The 20,342-nt window shown below is 33.7% G+C and overlaps 1 protein-coding gene across 2 annotated transcripts; it reads left to right on the forward strand.

Moving 5' to 3' along the window:
• The first annotated feature begins 935 nt into the window (after nt 1–935).
• LOC113316837 (transcription termination factor MTERF2, chloroplastic-like) lies at nt 936–6,290 on the forward strand. 2 transcript variants are annotated; one of them, XM_026564985.1, is made up of 3 exons: nt 936–2,145; nt 4,917–4,961; nt 5,257–6,290. In XM_026564985.1, exons 1-2 carry the CDS (start codon nt 1,182–1,184, stop codon nt 4,958–4,960), a joined length of 1,008 nt encoding a protein of 335 aa, XP_026420770.1. In that variant the 5' UTR covers nt 936–1,181; the 3' UTR covers nt 4,961; nt 5,257–6,290. The 2 variants fall into 2 exon arrangements, with proteins under 2 accessions (XP_026420770.1, XP_026420776.1); XM_026564991.1 differs by lacking the exon at nt 5,257–6,290 and having other exon boundaries at nt 4,808–4,943.
• Nucleotides 6,291–20,342: the final 14,052 nt, after the last annotated feature.

Here is a 20,342-nt window from a genome sequence, read left to right on the forward strand (position 1 = left end):
TGAGTTATTTCCAATACAATACTCTACTCCCTAGTTAGCAATTCGCGGTACGGGAGACGTTCAGAACGAGATACGTATGGGTATTATACGGATTTGCAAAAATCGAATTCGGTCAAGACTCCGGTCAACGGTTCGTGATACGGCGCTAATACGGAACGGCATACGTACGTGTATAATTCGTTTTAGAGATATGAGTTCGGTACACAAAAATCGGCATGTACTAATGGGAAGAAAATGTGATTTCTGTATAGAAAATCCCACATATACAAGATATATGTGAAGTTAGCAACAAAGAACAACTAGCTCATCGGAGAAGATACGAGTATGGGAGTAAGATGTCAATGGTTCGACTCCCCTCGTGAGTAGTTTTTGGAAAAAGAAGGAGATACTTAGTTGGGTCCTGCAACATGCTATTAAAAAGAGTCCAATAGTAACTGGGTCAGTGAATCATGGGCCGGGGCCGACTTAATACGTTGAATACATGGGTCGGGGCCGACTTAATACGCTGAATACTCGTTCGGATCGTGCGCGTATTAGAGTCGGAGTTGCAAACGGATGGTCGAATTGTACAGGAACGATCGATACGTAATAATTCGCGAATCATTCGCCGAATTGCTCGTGAGTAGTTTTTGGAAAAAGAAGGAGATACTTAGTTGGGTCCTGCAACATGCTATTAAAAAGAGTCCAATAGTAACTGGGTCAGTGTATCATGGGCCGGGGCCGACTTAATACGTTGAATACATGGGCCGGGGCCGACTTAATACGCTGAATACTCGTTCGGATCGTGCGCGTATTAGAGTCGGAGTTGCAAACGGATGGTCGAATTGTACAGGAACGATCGATACGTAATAATTCGCGAATCATTCGCCGAATTGCTAACTAGGCTCTACTCTACCCGTACTCTTCTGAGTCTTCTTCGGTTCACCTTATTGTTCTTCATCATCTACCCAAATGTCATTTCTTTCTCTTACAAACCCAGTACCAGTAGTAGCTCAAATAAACATCATTAACAATGTTGTACATCCTTCAAAAACACATATTTTATCTTTTCATCAAACTCAAAATCCATCTCTTTTCATTCAAGTTAGATCCATCTCCTCCTCCTCCTCCTCCTCAGTATTTGTATCACTCATATCTCCAAAAATCAGAACTCTTCTTCTTCATTTGTAGTTTCTTATCTGATGGATTCATGTGGATTTTCAATATATGAAGCTATCACTGCTTCAAAAGAACTCAATTTCAAAACCACTCTAAAACCAGATTCAATCCTAACCCTACTTGAAACTTATGGATTCACCAAACCCCACATCTCAAAACTCATCAATAAAGATCCATCACTACTTTTATCTAAACCTGATAAAACCCTTAAACCAAAGCTTGAATTTTTCAACACTAAAGGACTTTCTGGGATTGACCTTGCCAAGTTCATTTCTGCAAACCCATCAATTTTGAAATGCAGCTTACAGAATAAAATTACACCTTCATTTGGTATGCTCAATAACATTTGTCAGGCCGATGAACGTGTAATCGGTGCTGTTAAGCGGTGTTCGGTACTTCTTAGGATTGATTTGAATAAAAGTATGATGCTGAACATTGAGCTTTTGAGAAATGTAGGTGTGCCTGGTGAAAAAATCACTTGGTTTCTTGTATCCCAGCCAAGAACGCTTACTATTTCGCATGTTCGGTTTACTGGAATTGTAGAAAGGGTTAAGGAAATGGGGTTTGATCCTTTAGAAAGTACATTTCTTCATGCCCTGCAAGGGCTGACAGCAAGGAAATCAACTTGGGAAGCAAAATTGAACTTGTTTAGGAGGTTGGGCTTGTCGGAAGGAGAAATTCGCAGCGCAATTAAGAAACAACCCATGTGTATGAGGGTGTCTGAGAAGAAGATAGTGTTGGTAATGGATTATCTTGTGAATCAAATGGGTTATAGTGCATTGGTTATAGCTCAATTTCCACAAATTCTTACTTATAGCTTGGAGAAGAGGATTGTACCGAGGTGTTGTGTTAGCCAGATTTTGATCTCCAGGGGTCTGGTTAACTATCAAATTCCCCTGACTTCACTTTTAATAATGGCTGAGAAGGCATTTGTGGAGAAGTTTGTGATCAAGTTTGAGAAAGAAGCTCCGGAACTATTGACCCAAGGTTAGTTGAATCTTAAGTTACATGATAATGTAGCTTGTCTCAAGTTAGATTGCATCTTTTATTGTTAGAGTTCTATGACTAAATGGGTAACATGATACATTTTGATCTGTATTGAGTGAACTTAAGATAGTTTTTGCTTTATGAGAATATAACAAAGGAATTGTTAGCTTTTCTTTACACTTCATGAGTTTTATGTTTTGTTTAATCATTAGAAGTTCGCACTATCAAACCGTATAATCCAAGAAATGGAAAATTCTACATATGAGTTATCCTGACTATTTGAACATATACAACATTGATTGCGAAACAACTGTTGGTATTCTTTCACTTTTGTGTTTGTTCATCAAAGCTCTGTCACGGACAATTTACATTTAGCTTTTACGCCAATGTGCATTCAAGACTTTGGTGAGGTTATGAGAATGACTCGAACTCTCTAAGAACTTCGACGCATACATGGAATTCAAACAAGCTGTCCTTGGTGTTCCTTAATTTTTATGTTCCGTTTAATATAAGAAGAAGAAACTCTTGCATTCAGATTATGGATCAAAAGGGATGTGAAATTGGGCATAGTTTATAATGTTATCAGTTTTGGCATTTTTAAATTTATTGTTTTGATCTTTATTTCTCGATGTCGTCCTAGTTCTATGACTGCTAGTAGTAGTGTACTTGAACCGGATAAATAGCTTTCTCTAATTGCTCTGTCTGAAGTTTGAGAACGTGTTTACTAGAAGATTTGAATTGGATGGTCACCAAGTGCACTAGGAAGAAGTTCCCATATTAGAAGGAGTGCGTGATAAAATGAACACTTGTCATGATTTTCTCATGTCTTGAACTTGAAGCAGTCTCTTTGAGATCCTTCAGGGCATATGTGGGACACCTACACGTACACAGCTCAGTGAGGTAATATATTAAGTTCTGCATTTGGTAATGGATACCCTAAACTAGTTATGTTTAGTTTCTAAAAATCTACTTAGGCTTCAACGCGTTCTTTTTTTCTTACATTTAGAATCAAGATGACTTTACATTCTTGTTCGAACCTGATGAGTATTAATGCTATTGGTGATAATTCATCATTGTCATCTGATGTAATCAGCAAAATTGATCACTTGATACATTTCTATTGATTCTACCAAATCTCTACATCTCTTCGTATTTGCATCTCTAGTGTAGTATTGACTCATTTGTGATATAATTCTGGCCTTACCATTTACGTCAAATTCACCTTTCAATTCCTGACTTTACCTGCAAAAGTTTTCTCCCTGGAGATATCTAGAATGTGAACTGATTTTCATTACAGGAGAAAGTCCATAGAAATATCCCTTTCCTAAATTTCTGGAATGGTCCTAAAGGTATAAAGATCTAGCATTCTTGCGGTGATCTTTGCTGATGCAGTAGCTTAGGAACAGATGGTAATATAGTACGTATTGCAGCTGCATTCTGTTTATAAAACTTTACATAGTTTGTCATAACCTGAATTCAGAAAGTAGGTTTCTTTCCAATGTAACTGTAGCTTTTATCTTTCCAGTGTCCCTATGAAGTTGTTTTTTTTAGAGAATGGTTAAAAGATGCACATTTAGAGGTTCTGTTGAAATCATTTTGCTGCCCTTCATGGCTTTTCTAGGATTCTTTTGAATAAAAGTATAATGCTAAACATTGAGCTTTTGAAAAAAACTTAGGTGTTCCTAATGAAAAAATCACTTGGTTTCTTGTATCCCAGCCAAAAACACTTAGTATTACGCATGTTTGGTTTGTGGGGATAGTAGAAGACGTCAAGAGAATGGGGTTAGATCCTTTAGAGAGTACATATCTTCCTCCTGTGCAAGGGTTGACAGCAAGGAAGTCAACTTGGGAAGCAAAATTGAATATGTTTTTAGGAGATTGGGCTTGCCTACAGGGGAAATTCGTAATGCAATCAAAAAACAACCCATGTGTACGAGGGTGCCTGAGAAGAAAGTGTTGATAATGCCTATGAGTCAAATGGGTTATAGTTCATTGATTAATGTTAAATTGTCACAAATACTTACTTATCAAATTGCATCTTGTTTTCTTAGAGTTTGATGAATAAATGGATCTGTATTCTGTATATAGACTATAGAGTGAACTCAAGCTATTGGTAGCTTTATGATAATGTAGCAAAGGAATTGTTAGTTGTTTTTTCCACTTCACTAGTTTTTGTTATGTTTAATCATAAGAACTTAACAGTCACACTATCAAACCTTACAATCCAAGAAATGGAAAATTCTACAGATCAGTTATCTTGATTATTTGGGCATAGACAACCTTGATTGCATTACAACTGCTGCTAATCACTATTCTTTCACTTTTGTGTTTGTTCATCAAAGCTCTGTCACAGACAATTTACATCTAGCTTTTACACTGGCTATGAAGTGCATTCAAGACTTTGGTGAAGTTGTTAGAATTACTCCAAATTTCTAAGAACTTAGAACGCATGCAAGGAATCCAAATAACCTGTCTTTGGTGTTCCTTAATTTTTGTGTTTCGTTTAACATAAGAAGAAAAAATTCTTGCAGTCAGATTTTGGATCACAAGGGATGTGAAATTGGGTGTAGTTTATTATGCCATCAGTTTCGCATTTTTACATTGTTTTATCCGTACCACTTGATGCCATCCTAGTTCTATATTTTAATTGAATGGCCACCAGGTACCCTAGGAAGAAGTTCCCATATTAGGAGGAGTGCATGATCAAAATGAAGACTTGTCATGATTTTTTCATGTCTTGAACCTGAAGCAGTCTCTTTGAGATCCTGCAGGGGCATATGCGGGACTCCTGACAGCTGACCGAGTTAAAGATTGAGGTATGCATTTGGTAATGAACGCCCAAAACTAGTTTTGTTTAGTTTCTAAAGATCTAGTTCATGCATTTTCTAAAGATGATTTCACATCTTGTCCAAACCTGACGAGTAACAATGAGATTCGGTGATAATTCAATGTTGTCATCTGCTGTAATGAGCAATATTTAATCACTTACCACTTATTACTAGTCATGTTTGGCACTTTGTGAAAAAACTTCAAAACAAGCTAGTTAGTTGGATGGCGAATTTACTTGTTTTCATAGTCAGAATCACCTTAATGAAAACAGTTGTTGTGCAGTGTTCCCATTTAGCATGGCTATTTATATATGGCTTAATGGAGCAATTGTTGAATGTGAAAAAATCATTAGAAACTTCTTATGGTTTGGTAATCCAGAACAAAAGAGAACTCGTCACTATTGGTGGGGAGTCTGTTTTGTACTCCTCAAGATGAAGGTAGGTTGAGCATTAGAAGACTTGAAGATGTAATGATAAGAGAAATCAGTGGATCAAATATTATAGGCAGTCTTTCAGTTGGCCTGGGCTAATGTGGGTACTTCAGGATTTGGCAGCTGACAGTGGGGAATGGTACCAGAATCTTTGTTTGGGATGATAAATGGATGCAATCATTGATTCGTCTCCTGGTAATGATTCTATAAACATGGTCCTGATATGAAGGTTACTGACTTGATTGTGGATCAGCAGTGGCAAATTCTTTGTGAATTATTGAATTTCTTTTGAGTGTTAAATTTTGGAGATGATAAAATGGTGTGATGTGGACATCACTCAGGTCAGTTCTCTGTAGCTCAAGCTGTTAGTAGAGTTAGATTTCAAGGGACTGTTAGGTACTGGCATAAGAATATTTGGGAACCATGTTTCAATCCTTCTATAGCAAGCAACATCTAGGAAAATACTAGAGGGGCTTACACTACTCAAGATCCTTTGGAACGGGCAGTTGCTAATCGTTGGAGTAGAGCTCTTATCCAGGCTGTCACTCATAATAAGTCACCTTTGATATTTTGGAGTAGATGGCACAAAATTTGCAGCAGTCTCATTCAGGTTCGTTTTAGACAGTTTCAGGGTGGTAAATTTTGCTGCTGACAAGCTAGCCAAAAAAAAAGGGTGTTGCTTTATGGAGTGGGCAGCATTGTGCATATAGTACTAGGCCGGGTTTTCTTGTCAGTATTGAATGTCGAGATAGAGCATACTTAAGATTCAGTTGAGTCCTGTTTTGTGAAGTTTTTGGTTTCTTTTGTCCTCTGAACAAAATTTTGGTTGTAAATTGTTAAGTTTTGGCTTTTAATGAAATTACTTTAGTAATTACTAGATTGAGAATAACCTTGTCTGGTATATGAATTACTAGATTTGATTCTTCTTCATTATCTTCTTCTCGAACAAGCAAGATTGAGAATTCCACTTCATGCAATGATCCTTCGTCTTGAAAATCCTCATGATCATGTGGAGTCATCTCCGGGTACGAAATTATAAGATTTTCAATATCGACTTTGAACTTAATGTTCCAGCACTTGTAATCGATTTCCATTTCCAGTATCTCAAAACATGTTGAATAGTGATCATAAATTGGTATGAGATGCAAACAACCCTTTTATGCACCAAAATACCCAACCTTCCTGTCATACAATTCATCAACCTCCGGTATCGGTGGCACTGGCATTTCCATTAGTAGTTCTTGCTCCATATCAAAATACCCAAAAGAGTTACTTGAGCTAATCCATTCGCCAAACTGAGTTGCATTGATCCAGTGCAATGAGCCATTCCAGAACACACCAGACATGCGAAAAGAATCATAATGTCCAAGGAAAGGGTCTCCGGAGAGCTTCCAGGTAGCAGTTTCCGAATCGTAAATCTCAATCTGGAGTTGGTCTTTACCAACCTCCCAAACCCAGACAACTTTGTAATGAGGTGATGCAAGTGGATTGAAAGCTAAGCTCACACTGCGAACCGAAACAGGATTCTTCATCTTATACTCAAACTTAAGAATGATTTTGTATTGATTTGTGGATGCATTGTAAATGTAAAAGATTTGGTCATTTCCATGCCATCTAAAGCTGCTGCAACAGTAAAGTCCGTTACACGATCCATTAATCTTTAAACCCGCTGCATCATTCACAAAATTGAGAAATTTAAAGGGCACACCACCAGTCATGACTTTGTTATCATCCAGGCTGATAAATTCGTATCCGCGGGTGTCAGCTTAAGAGAGTTTCAGCAAAAATAATCCTGGAATCGAAAGGCGTGATTGAATTGTATACTTGTTGATGAAAAATGGATCTGAAACGAGAGAGAACCAACCTTTTGATACACATTTGAAAACAATCAGAGATTTCACCGGCAAATGCAAAAGTATAGGTATTAAAAGATCATCGTTGTTCGCAATAACATATGCAGATGATGATGATGGATTCTTATCACTGTTGTGCTGAATTTTACGAGAACATGAAGCCATCTCGGAAAAGCTTTCTCTGGAGAATAGTAAATGGACTTTTGGACTCCTCCTGTATTCAATGAATCCAAACTTTATAATATAGGTTACTTAGACCTCAGAAAAATGAGTCATAGTTTAATAATATTACAGATTATAAGCAGCCTTTGCACCGCACTCACAGTCTGACTTGAAAACCTGACATGAACATGTTGGGAATGTGCTCTTTTTGACCTGCCGGTGACTTGCATGCTGCAGATTTTGAGTCACCGGTCAAACTTTGGGTCAAGGTAATTTATCAATATCCAAGATAAATTTAATTGTATCCAAATCGATGATCCGAATTCTGACAAGTATGGAATTAGTTATCTATCTTTGAAGATATGAATTCTATAAGAACTAGTCTCGTAGTTGATCACAATTGATAAAGACTTGAACTACTTCGATTGAATACGTACTAATTGTGCTATTCTTATTATAAAGATAAAATAATGCAATGCCGAAAAGGAAAAACATAGGACACCTGAAGTTTTGTTAACGAGGAAAACTGCACCTATAGAAAAATCATGGGACCGCGTCCAACTTTGAACACCAAATTGTTTAAGTCCGCTATAGACACTATGCTACTATCAGACTTCAGACTGGAATTTAGTTGAGATGGAATTAACTGTGTAAGCAATTCAGCTTCACTCGTGCTCCTTACGTCTCTTGAACCTCGCAAGACTCTACGCAATTGATTCCCTTAGCAGCCGTCCTATACAACCTAAGAGTTGCGTCAGTGTAATTAGTAAAGACTTTTAATACCAATGTGCCTCTAACAGATAAGACGTTTAGATCAAGTTTTGGAAATTTGTTTGCAATAGAAAAATCTAGTAAACCTCACTAATCTGGAACACTTACATTAAGATAGTTGAGAAGCCCCGATTACTAACCACCTCTCAAAAAAAAAATCTTAAACCGAACAAAGATGAAGATTCTATTCGTTCATGATCGGAGATTGACGATTGACGAAAACCTCGACAATCAATAAGAACAAGATCAGGATACACGAACTATCATGTAAAAGATAGTCGTACATATCTTTATGTATCCCTAAGCGAAGTCTTTAAGTCGTAAATCTAATATATATCTCAGAGGAAACCTAGGTTACTAGAGAACGACTCTAGCAAGCAATTAGGACACAAAAGTGACTGGGATGAGAATTTCCAGTTTTTAAGTCTCTTTATTTATAGGCTTTCAAGATTATAGGTAGCTTTGAAAAAGAAGAATCAATCACGATTCTCAAGCTCTGAAGACGATGAATTTGTTGTAATACTTCCTGTACTGAAAGTTAACCTATGGAACCGTTTTGTTTGAAATGTTAACATTTACAAATACCCCTACATGAATATTTAATATTACATACACCTCACATATTGCTCCACTAATTCTACTCCCTCCGACTAACATATATAGGCAGAGTTCAAATTTTATCTTCCCCATTAAATAGGAGGGATACAAATTCAAATGTAGATTTTCCACAAAATACCCCTATTATTTTATAAGGGTAGTTGTACTGGGAATAAGACAAGAGTTAAAACAGGATAGTAGATGGATATTTATGAGATCAAGAAAATTTCTTAACCTAAGAAATTAATGTACAAATTCCACACGTACATGTTAGACGAGGCAGTAATAGTTTTTTGAGATTTTAGATGCATTGTTAAACAATTATAAATCTTTAACTATTAAAATAATTTATCTAAATAATATTATTCTGGAAACAAGAAAGTATCCTATTTAGATTTATATGAGAAAATAACTAAAAACAAACTCAAAAGTTCAGACAGATTAACAAGAGAATCTTATTTCAGATTTATTTAGCTTAGTTGGATAACCACATACCACATGTTATTGGGGCTCAGGAAACTTTAGCTACTTGAAACGTAACATGCAATTGTACGTCAAAGTGGATTTTTCATGAGTGGTTGTTATGATCACAAAAATTCCACTATCTTGTATTTCCCCGTTTATACAGTATATATAATCTTCTACTAGAAACTATTTTAACTTCCGTTTGGAAATGATTGTGAGTATGTAAGAAAAAAAGTTTTTTATCGATAAAAAAAAAAACAACAACAAGTTACTTGGTTGCAGTTGTTGGGACGTTTGGATGTTGGTAGAAACTTTTTAAAACTTTTAAGTCTGGAATAGCTTGACATTTACACTATAGTGAACCAGTCTGTTTATGTATTTTAACACAATAATTGACATGAATTTTTTTTTCTTATTTATATTTTCACCTATAGCTCAGTATTTTCTTCGAAATCCCAAAATATGAAAAGTGGATTAAGGAAAACGACATTATTGATTGCTACATCTAATTTGGATGAGTTTACGAATCTCTTTTGAGTTTATCAGTTCTTATTATTTTTGTAAATGTTGCAGTATCATGTAGGGATGAATCCTTCTCAGAGTGTTCATAAATAATTTAGTAATGTGGAAAAAATCACTCACGGTGGATTAGCTATCATTTAGTATATTATTTTAGACAAATATTTTAGTATTTCTACCATATTATAATCTGGCAGAAGGGTTGCTTTTTTACTATGATATTTTTCAGGATGCGCACATGGAAAATGATTTTGAGAAAACACTTATGACCAATGTGATAACGCCTACTGACATAGGAATAACATTGAAGCATTAGCGACTGAGGAGATAATAAAGGAACTTGTGATGCTTCATTTGCACATAATAAAATTATTTAGAAAAAAGACAACTTACAATGTGAATAAAATTTCATGGAAAATCGTGATGATTTTTTTAGACAAAACTTTGAAAATGAATCTGTTGATAAAGAACCGAAAAAAGAACCGTGATGGGAAACATGTTTTATTTTTTGTTTGAGATGTAAAGAGTATACACCAAGATATTAATTCTCTTTCTCATATATATATATTTTTGTTGATTCTTAAGATACAACTATATGTTGAACTACAAGAATTTTGGGTTAAAAAAAAAATTCAAACCAGGTGTTTTGACAATGTGGATGTTTCTGCTAGCTAAACACATTATATGATAGATTTCATGGTGAATTCCGCTTATCACCAATAAAGAAATCTGATTTGTTTTGGTTTAATACTAGGACTACACCTACTTATCTTGTTAGTGATGAGGTTTTTCTCATATTCTATATTTTCTTTATAACTATAAGATTCCACAACGAATATCCATATTCTTAACTAAAAATAACATGATTCAAAATCGTACACAAAAACAATCGAAAATCAAATCAAGATCAAATGTCAAGATTGATCTTGATCAATCAAATACAAAAAATAAACCAATATAAAACATCTAAATTGAAAATAAAAGCACACATGAAACAAGAAGAAAAAAAAGTCAGGGTTCTTGAGCTCTGAAGAAGATAAATTTTGTGTAGAAATTAAACTACACAACCACCTTGTATGAGATGCTAACATCCTATATTTTTTTAATTTTCAAATTTCCTCAAAACCCTATACATATTTGCAGTCGTTGGATTATGAGTTAGGTTTTCATTTAAAGAGCTCCCCTCGATATTTTTCTCTTCACTCTAAACTTTTCTACTGGTGCCACCAATGGATTCTTCAAGAGTATATATGTTTCATGAAGAAGAAGATCAAATCTAAATCCTGTTTTGGTTTTGTTGATTGTAGAATATCATAATGATTTCTCCTCTCATAACTAAAGTAAGTGTTTCTATTCTTCTAATTTCATTGAAATCATGTCCATCAAACTATAACCCATGTTCTTCCGGAGATGGGTAGTTAATTTCAGTGATGCTTGTCAAAGTCCTCGATAAAACCACCCAGAAACTGACATATAATATTTTGTTAATATGATTGTCTTTTCTCTTCTTATTTTCAGGCTTCATGTTTGCAGATGTATCCATTCATTTCAGGTAAGACATACGAAAGATGAAGACTTTCTGAGATCACTTAAAGAAGCTAATCCAAACATGAATAAAGATCCCGGTGCATTATACTTCAAGGTATTACTTTTGAAATTTGCAATACCTCAGTTCTCTTCAATTTGATGTTTTTTTACTTTTTTTTTAAAGACTCGATGTTTTTTTACTCTTCGTTCATCCATTTACTGATTTCTGAAGTTTTTATATAATTTAGATGAAGAGGGGTTGTGATTTCCAAGGGAATAATTGTGAAACTTTCATTTCCCAACCTTCTCCACTACCACGCAGAAAAATAAAGGCTGGCGACGTTCTAAATATAATTTTCATCTTTGAGATTCACTATTTAAACGATCATCTTCGTCTACTAAACCAATACATGCAATAATACCATTTGAAGAAAGTTCATATTGATAAACAAAAAAAACTTATTTTTCTTCAGATTTTGATAGCTTATATGGATCGTGAAAATGTATTATCCATTTATATCAGTTGGATTTAAATGATATGAATGTCAAAGTATGTATTCATGTGAACCACATACCACATTTTGTTGGGGGTCAGGAAACTTTAGCCAATTGAAATGTGACCAACAAATGTATGCCAAAGTGGAGTTTTCGTGATTGTTTGTTAAAACCACACAAATTCCCCTATCTCGTTCTTCTCAAAGATTACCCGATGTATATGGTCTTTTAGTATAAACTATTTTTAATTCTGTTTAGAGACGAACCTGAGTATAAAAAAAAGGATCAAGTTGGTTGGGATAAAAAAGCATAAGTTAGGTTTCAAAAAATCAAAAAAAACAAAAAACATAAGCTACTTGGTTGCACTTGTTGGGAGGTTTGGATGTTGGTGGAAACTGTTTGAAACTTATAATTAAGTATGAATTGCTTGGCATTTAAACTACAGCGAACCAGTCTGTTTACTTTAAGACAATAGTTGACATTAAGCTTTTTTCTTGGCAATATTTTCACTCCACACGTCAGTGTGATTTTTTCATTTGAATCAGGAAAATAACATCATTAGATTACAACATTTAAATTGGATGAGGACACACACATACACACAAGATAATACCAATAACAAGGAAAGGAATGATCGTCCAGTCACAGGTTCTTTTTACCAGCTAATTATAAAAAGTGTAAATGAATCTTTAATAAAATAATCTTTACTAGTATGTCCTAATTCATGCTAAGAAAAATGTTGTTAATATTTGGAACCAGATTCAAACTTCTGACGTAATTCAAAGTTTCAATATGGCTCCTAAACCCCAAGAGTCCGAAACCATACTAAACCACTGCTATTATTTCAGATCTTCCGAGTCTGTTAATCTACCATGTCATCCCTTTATCTTATAAACCCATTATTACCTCACTTAAGCATCATTAAGAATATACTTCATCCTTCAAAAATCCGTGTTTTAGCTTTTCATCAAACTCAAAACTCCTCTGTTTTTATTCAAATTAGATCCATTTCCATCTTCGTCTCCTACTCTTCTAGTATTAATATTACTCATTCCTTCAAAAATCAGAATTTTTTTCTTCTTCATTTGTGGTATATCTTACCTGATGTATTCATATGGATAATCAAAGCAACCACTGCTTCAAAAAAACTCAATTTCACAACCTCTTTAAAACCAAATTCAGTCCCAACCCTAATTGAAACTTATGGATTCGCTAAACCCCACATCTCAAAAATTATCAATAAAGATCCATCATTACTTTTATCTAAATCTTGAAACCAAGGCTTGAATTTTTCAACACTAAAGGACTTTATGGAATTGATCTTGCCAAGTTCATTTCTGAAAAGTAGCTTATATAATAAGATTATCCCATCATTTCTGAAATCTTAATTTTTGTTATAGAGAAAGCTGATTTGTTTAGGGGAAAAGCTAAATTTGTTTAACCACAGTATATTTGTATGGACTTTGAGTCCTTTAAGGTGAAGAGTAAAAAAATTTCTTCCCCCTAACAAAACATAGAAGTTTGCGCTTCTGTCCTCCGATTAACCTTATCATATATTTGAGTCATTGTATAAACTTGATTAATCCCTAAACCATTTTTATGATTAGGATTTACCTTTTTTTTTGAGTCATTGTATAAAATGATTAATCCATACGATTAGGGTCTATCAGGATTCTCCCCACCAAACTTTCACAAAAAAAACAAACATGAATGATCGCTTATAACCACAAAGAAACTAAATAAATAACAATAAAGAAACTCCAATGACGTATGTCCTAGTTGTTGATATATAACATTGATAAATTTAGTGCTAACCAGTACAATCAGAATAAGCATCTTGTGGAGAAATCAGGTAACATCTTTGAACCTACCAAGCTAATTAAAGTATATTTGAGATGGAAACTTGTATTAATCTACTACCATGAGACAATCACATACAAAAACATTCAGAAGGAAAAAAATCATCAAAAAGAGTTGCTTGATAAATGGATTATAGGGAAGACGTATTAAGTTCTCTCGTTTCTCAAAATTCACCCATGATAACCTATGATCCATTTTATCGAATATCTATCGCGCGTGTATATAAATTAAATTCCAAAATATAAACTTTTCTTTAAACTCAAACTTCAAAATACGTTAAATTAGAATAGATCAGATTTTTTTTAAAAAAAAAAATTGGTTTTCGTACCTCGTGAACTTGATCAGAGTTGGCCTTAGTAAAACAATTATTTGGTTGTAACCCTTGTTATAGAACAGTTAGAAAGGGCTAGAAGATGAGATGATTAAATTTTTTAAAATGCAATTAAATTTAAGCTATCGAAAAACATGAGAAGAATTTAAACAGGACGATCCAAAATAAAACCTGCGTGTTTTTCCCACTTAAGAAAAATGATTGTTTTATCGGGTGATAAAATGAACCTCATAATCAGTTGAATGAGTTTGATTAGAGGATAATCTGGTAATACACAATAACTAGTAAAAGTCAATTGCGATAAATATTCCCCCTATACATATCTCAATAATTTAGCTTCCTCTTAAAATGCTTCCCCCCCCCCCCCACCCCCATAAAGAAATCAGCTTTCCCTATAACAAAAATCATACACAATAGCATTTGTCAGGCTACCGTGTAATCGTCGTTCTTAAGCGGTGTTCGATAATTAAAATAACTTGATTAACATTAATTATTTAACATAATAGATCTTGATTAACATTGATATTTTAACAAATAATATACTCTGAAGAAGAAAACATCCTTCAGAAATGGGTGTTCATATGAGAAAATACTAAAAAAGGTAACTCGAAAGTTCATAGAGACAAACAAAAAATTATTTTTCGATTCAGTTAGCTTAGTTGGATCGTGCATATATATTTTCATTTATATTCGATATATTTAAATGATAAATTTCGAAGTCTGCATTCATGTACACCACATACCACATTTTGTTGGGGTCGGGAAACTTTAGCTACTTGAAATGTAACATGCAATTGTACGTCAAAGTGGAGTTTTCATGATTGTTTGTTACGATCAAACAAATTTTTCTATCTTGGTTTTCCCAAAGATCATATAATGAATAATCTTCTCCTGCAAACTATTTCAACTTCCAATTAGAGATTAAATTGAGAATGAAAAAAAGAAAGATCAAGTTTCTCAGTTGCTTATCGGTTAAAAAAAACATCAAGTTGTTTAATTGCACTTGTTGGGAAGTTTAGATGTTGGTGAAAAATGTTAGAAAGTTATAAGTATGAATAGGTTAACATTTATAGCATCACGCACCTCCTTGTTGGCTTCAAGAAACTAGTTGATATGAGAGTTAAACTTCTTTCTTGTTTATATTTTCACTCTGCAGGTAAGTGCCAATTTTTAATCAGAATGTTGCAGGTTTTCAAACACCCTTGTATATCCCTATATGTATTCTGTTAATTTTCCTTTAGGCATAGTTGTATAGAGTAGTAGATAGTTTTTTCATTGTTTTATGTAAATACAATACAATCTCTCTCATAAAGAGGCATCATCAGAATATTTAATATTTAGTTGATTACAGTTTACCTACCTATTTTGCGCTTTCTTCTTGGTTTTTCCTGATTAATGCAAGAGAAATGTTGTAGACATTGGGCACCAAAGCGATTCGAACTTCTGACCAGACCAATTAGACCAAACCAAACCATTCATTAACAATTCATCGCCTCCTTTCTTTTCCTCTTATGGTCCTTGTGGTTTAGTACACAAATGAATCCATCTATTGGCGAAGATAATTAACAACACGAGAAAGGTATTCAGTAGTTGGCACTACAAATGTAACAAGATCTCACCCACGAAAAAGAGATAATTCCGTCACACCTCCTAGATTTGCCGTCAATAGCAACACCCACCGGGATGATTTCAGCTGGGAGGCCCCCCCTTGATTTTGACCTCGATAGTTAAGATATACACAGATTGGAAAACTTTGGAATTTTTGGGACATATTTCATTTGCAAAAACCCCTCATAAATTAACTCATTATCTAGGAATTATCGTCACACTAGTGGCAGAAACCTGGGCCGTTCTGATGGCGACAAAAACGACGACATACATACAATTAATGGACCAAAGTACACTTTGAAACATATATGGATAACCTAGTTCGATTCACCATAAAAAATAGAGAGACCCCCTTGGTACATTTCTAGCATTTACAAATACCCCTACATGAATATTTAACATATATATCCACCCCACATATTCCTCCATTAACATTATACTCTCTCCATCTACCATATATATGCAGAGTTCAAAATTTTTTAGCTTTCCCATTGGATATGAGGAATACCAATTCGAACATAAATTTTTAACTAAATACCCTTATTGTTTTATATAGGTAATTGTGCTGGGAATAAGACAAGAATTAAAATATAATAATAGATGGATATTTATGAAATCAAGAAAAATTCTTAACCTAAGAGATTACTATACAAATTTTTCCTATATATGATGGACAAGGGAGTAATATTTTTTTTGAGATTTGAGATACTTTTTTTGAACAATTATAAATCTTTGACTACTAAAATAATTTATCTGAATAATATAATTCTGGAAAATAGAAAATATCCTATTTTGATCATATGAGAAAATAATTAAAAACAAACTCGAAAGTTCAGACAGATAAACAAGAAAATCTTATTTGAGATTTAGTTAGCTTAGCTGGATAACCACGTACCACATTTTGTTGGGGGTCAGGAAACTTTAGCTACTTGAAATATAACCTGCAAATATACGTCAAAATAGAGTTTCCATTATTGTTTGACATGATCAAAGAAATTCCGCTATCTTGTTCTTCCCGATTTATACAGTATGTATAATCTTCTACTAGAACTATTTTAATTTCCGTTTGGATATTAATTGGAGTATGAAAAAAAAAGGACAACGTTTCTTACCGACCGAAAAAAAAGAAGTTGCTTAGTTGTACTAGTTGGGATGTTTGGATGTGTGGAAACAATTTGAAACTTATAAATCCGAATAGCTAGAAATTTACACTATACTGAACTAGTCTGTTACTTTAAGACAATAATTGACACGAGTATTTTTTCTTATTTATATTTTCACTAACAACTCAATGTGAGTTTTTCTTCGAAATCCCAAAATATGAAAGGTGGGTCAAGGAAAACGACATTATTAGATTATTACATATAATTTGCATGAGTTGACGAACCTCTTTTAAGTTTATACGTTCTTATTGTTTTTGCAAATGTTGCAGGATCATGTAGGGATGAATCATTCTTAAGAGCGTTCATAATGAATTCGATAATGTGAAGAAAAAAATCATTCACTGTGGATTAACTATCATATAATATATTATTTTAACGTCAAATATTTTAGTATATTCTACCATATTGTAATTTGGTAGCATGGTTGCGTTTTTACTATGAGATTTTCAGGATGTGGATATGGGAAACCATTTTGAGAAAAGACTTCTGACCCATGTGGTAGCATTCAAAAACATTGGAGCATTAGAAACTATTAAGGAGATAATAAATGAATTGGTGATGCTTCATTTTCACAGACTAGAATTATATATAAAAAGACAACTCAAGGTGAATGGTATTTCATGGAAAATCCTGATGTTTTTCTTTCTTTAAACAAACTCTGAAGGGGAATCTATTCATAAAAGAAACAAAAAAAGAACCGTGATTGAAAAGATGTTTTCTTTTGTGTTTGAGAAGTATAGAGTATACACCAGGGTATTCTCTTTTTCATATATTTTTTTGTTGATTCTTAAAATACAACTATATGTTGAACTTCAAGAAATTTGGGGTAAAAAAAGAGTCGAACCAAGTGTTTTAACAATGTGTATATTTCTGGTGGGTTCAACACACTATAGGATATAGTTCATGGTGCATCCACTTACCACCAACAAACAAATCTGGTTTGTTTGGTTTAATACTGGGAATGCACCTACTTATCTTGTTAGTGATGAGGTTTTTCTTATTTTATGTTGGAGAACGGTGTGATAAAAAAAGGGTATCACTCGTTGTCTTGGAATCTGTGTATAATACAATCATAAAAGGTGAAAGATTTTTGAAACTTTTCATTTAACTCTCACTCCAAAAAGACTTAAATTTTTAATATTATTATTTAAAAATAAATATCAGAAAAATTGTTGTAATAATATTCCTTAGCTTCACGAGTCATGCACGATATCTATTTTTATATTTTCTTTATAATTAATCATAAGATTCTACAATGAACTCTCATATTCTTAACTAAAAATAACTTGATTTAAAATCGAACACAAAAAAAAATCGAAAATCAAATCAAGATCAAATATCTAGATTGATCTTGATCGATCAAATACAAAAAAGAGACCAATATCAAACATCTAAATTGAAACAAGAGCACAATGAGACAAACCTTACATAAAAAAAATGAATCAAAGTTGAGAAGAAAAAAAAAAGAGTCATGGTTCTAGAGCTCCGAAGAAGATAAGTTTCGTATAATACACTCTACACAGAAATTTAACATATACAACCACCTTGTCTGAGATGTTAACATCTACAAACACCTCTACAAGAAATATATTTTGTTAATTTTTAAATTACAATATAACCTGTTAATGTTTTCTAGGTTGAAGCTGATGAGCATGATGGTTATCATGAGACAATTGAAGGGTATGCCTTTCAATTAAAGAATTGGGCAAACACTCACTTGCCTGAACATCAATGTGCCTTGTTACTGACAGGATATGACTTTGTTCCGGGTAGGAATACTCTATGATATATTTATATACCACTCACAAAATCTCTGCCGACGTTCTAATATATTTTTTAGCTTTGAGATACACTGTCTAAATGATCATCTTCGACTACTAAACCAATATATGCAATAATTTAAGAAAGTTCATATTGATAAATAATATATTTTCTTTCTTAAGATTTTGTTAGCTTAGATGGATCGTGCACATGTATTATCCATTTATATCAGTTGTATTCAAATTATATAAATTTCAAAATTTGTGTTCATGTGGACCACATACCACATTTTGTTGGTGGTCAGGAAACTTTAGGCACTTTGAAATGTGACCTACAAATGTATGCCAAAGTAGAGTTTTCATGATTGTTTGTTAGAATCACATAAATTCCCTTATCTTGTTCATATCGAAGATTACACGGTGTATTTGATGGTTTACTATAAAATATTTTAAATTCCGTCTAGAGACGATCTGAGTATAAGAAAAAAAGATCAAGTTGGTTGGGATAAAAAAAGCATATATAAGTTAGGTTTCAAAATGAAAAAAAAAAACATAAACTTCTTGGTTGTGTGAACTTGTTGGGAGGATTGGATGTTGGTGAAAACTGTTTGAAACTTATAATTAAGTCTGAATTGCTTGACATTTAAACTATAGCGAACCAGTCTGTTTACTTTAAGACAATAATTGACATGAAGCTTTTTCTTGGCTATATTTTCACTCTACAGGTCAGTGTGAGTTTTTCATCTGAATCCCAAAATATGAAAGAAGGTAAATCAAGGAAAACCACATCATTAGATTACTACATCTAATTAGGACGAGGATACACACATACACACAAGATAATACCAATAACAAGAAGGAATGATCGTCCAGTCACGAGCTTTTTTTACCACCCCATTATAAAAAGTATAAATGAACCTTTAATAAATTAACCTTTATTAGCATGTCCTAATTAAGGCTAAGAAAAATGTTGTTGATATTTGGAATCAAATTCGAACTTTTGACGCAATTCATACGTCTCCCAAACCCCAGGAGTCCAAAACCATACCAAACTACTAGTATTATTTCTGATCATTCGAGTTTCTTCATCTACCAAATGTCATTCCTTTCTCTTACAAATCCATTAGTACCTTACTTAAACATCATTAACAATGTCAAAAATCCGTGTTTTAAAACTCAAAACCTCTCTCTTGTCATTCAACTTAGATCCATATCCATCTACATCTCCTCCTCCTCTTTTTTTTTGAGCAAAGGGAAATTCACTGAAAGAAAGTGAGTATTACAGACACTCAGACCATAACACTCTCAAAAGCTCTCAACAGACACAAACAACTGAAGCAAAAAAAAAAAACAGAAAATAAGACAGACGCAAACTAAACTGACTATGGATCAATATAATTACTTTCTCTACTGAGAATTTCACTGATAATGTTTGGAGGTGAATCCCACCAATGCTGATTTCTTTAAGGTACTCCTGGCATGTTTTGCAAGCAAGTTTGTTGCATGGTTGCGATCCCTTCTTTTAAAAGACACTACGCACTGACTTAAGCCCCTAAGGACTTGTTGACACTCTAGAATAAGACTATGGTATTCCCAAGGAACACCAACTAAGTTACCTTTACATCCATTAATGACAGACAAGTTATCACTTTCCACTATGACTCTTTGATAATTCTGATCTTTAATCCAATGTAGAGCTTTCAAGAGTATCATAGCTTCAGCTTGCATCACATCTATGGATATGCTGAGAAGGCCATTTCCCCCACGAATCCTCATGTACAATTGCGAATGATTAGAGAAAATCCTGCCTTAGAGAAATCAGAATTC

The sequence above is a fragment of the Papaver somniferum genome, chromosome 1 (assembly GCF_003573695.1).
Source record: "Papaver somniferum cultivar HN1 chromosome 1, ASM357369v1, whole genome shotgun sequence".
Taxonomy (NCBI): Eukaryota; Viridiplantae; Streptophyta; class Magnoliopsida; order Ranunculales; family Papaveraceae; genus Papaver; species Papaver somniferum.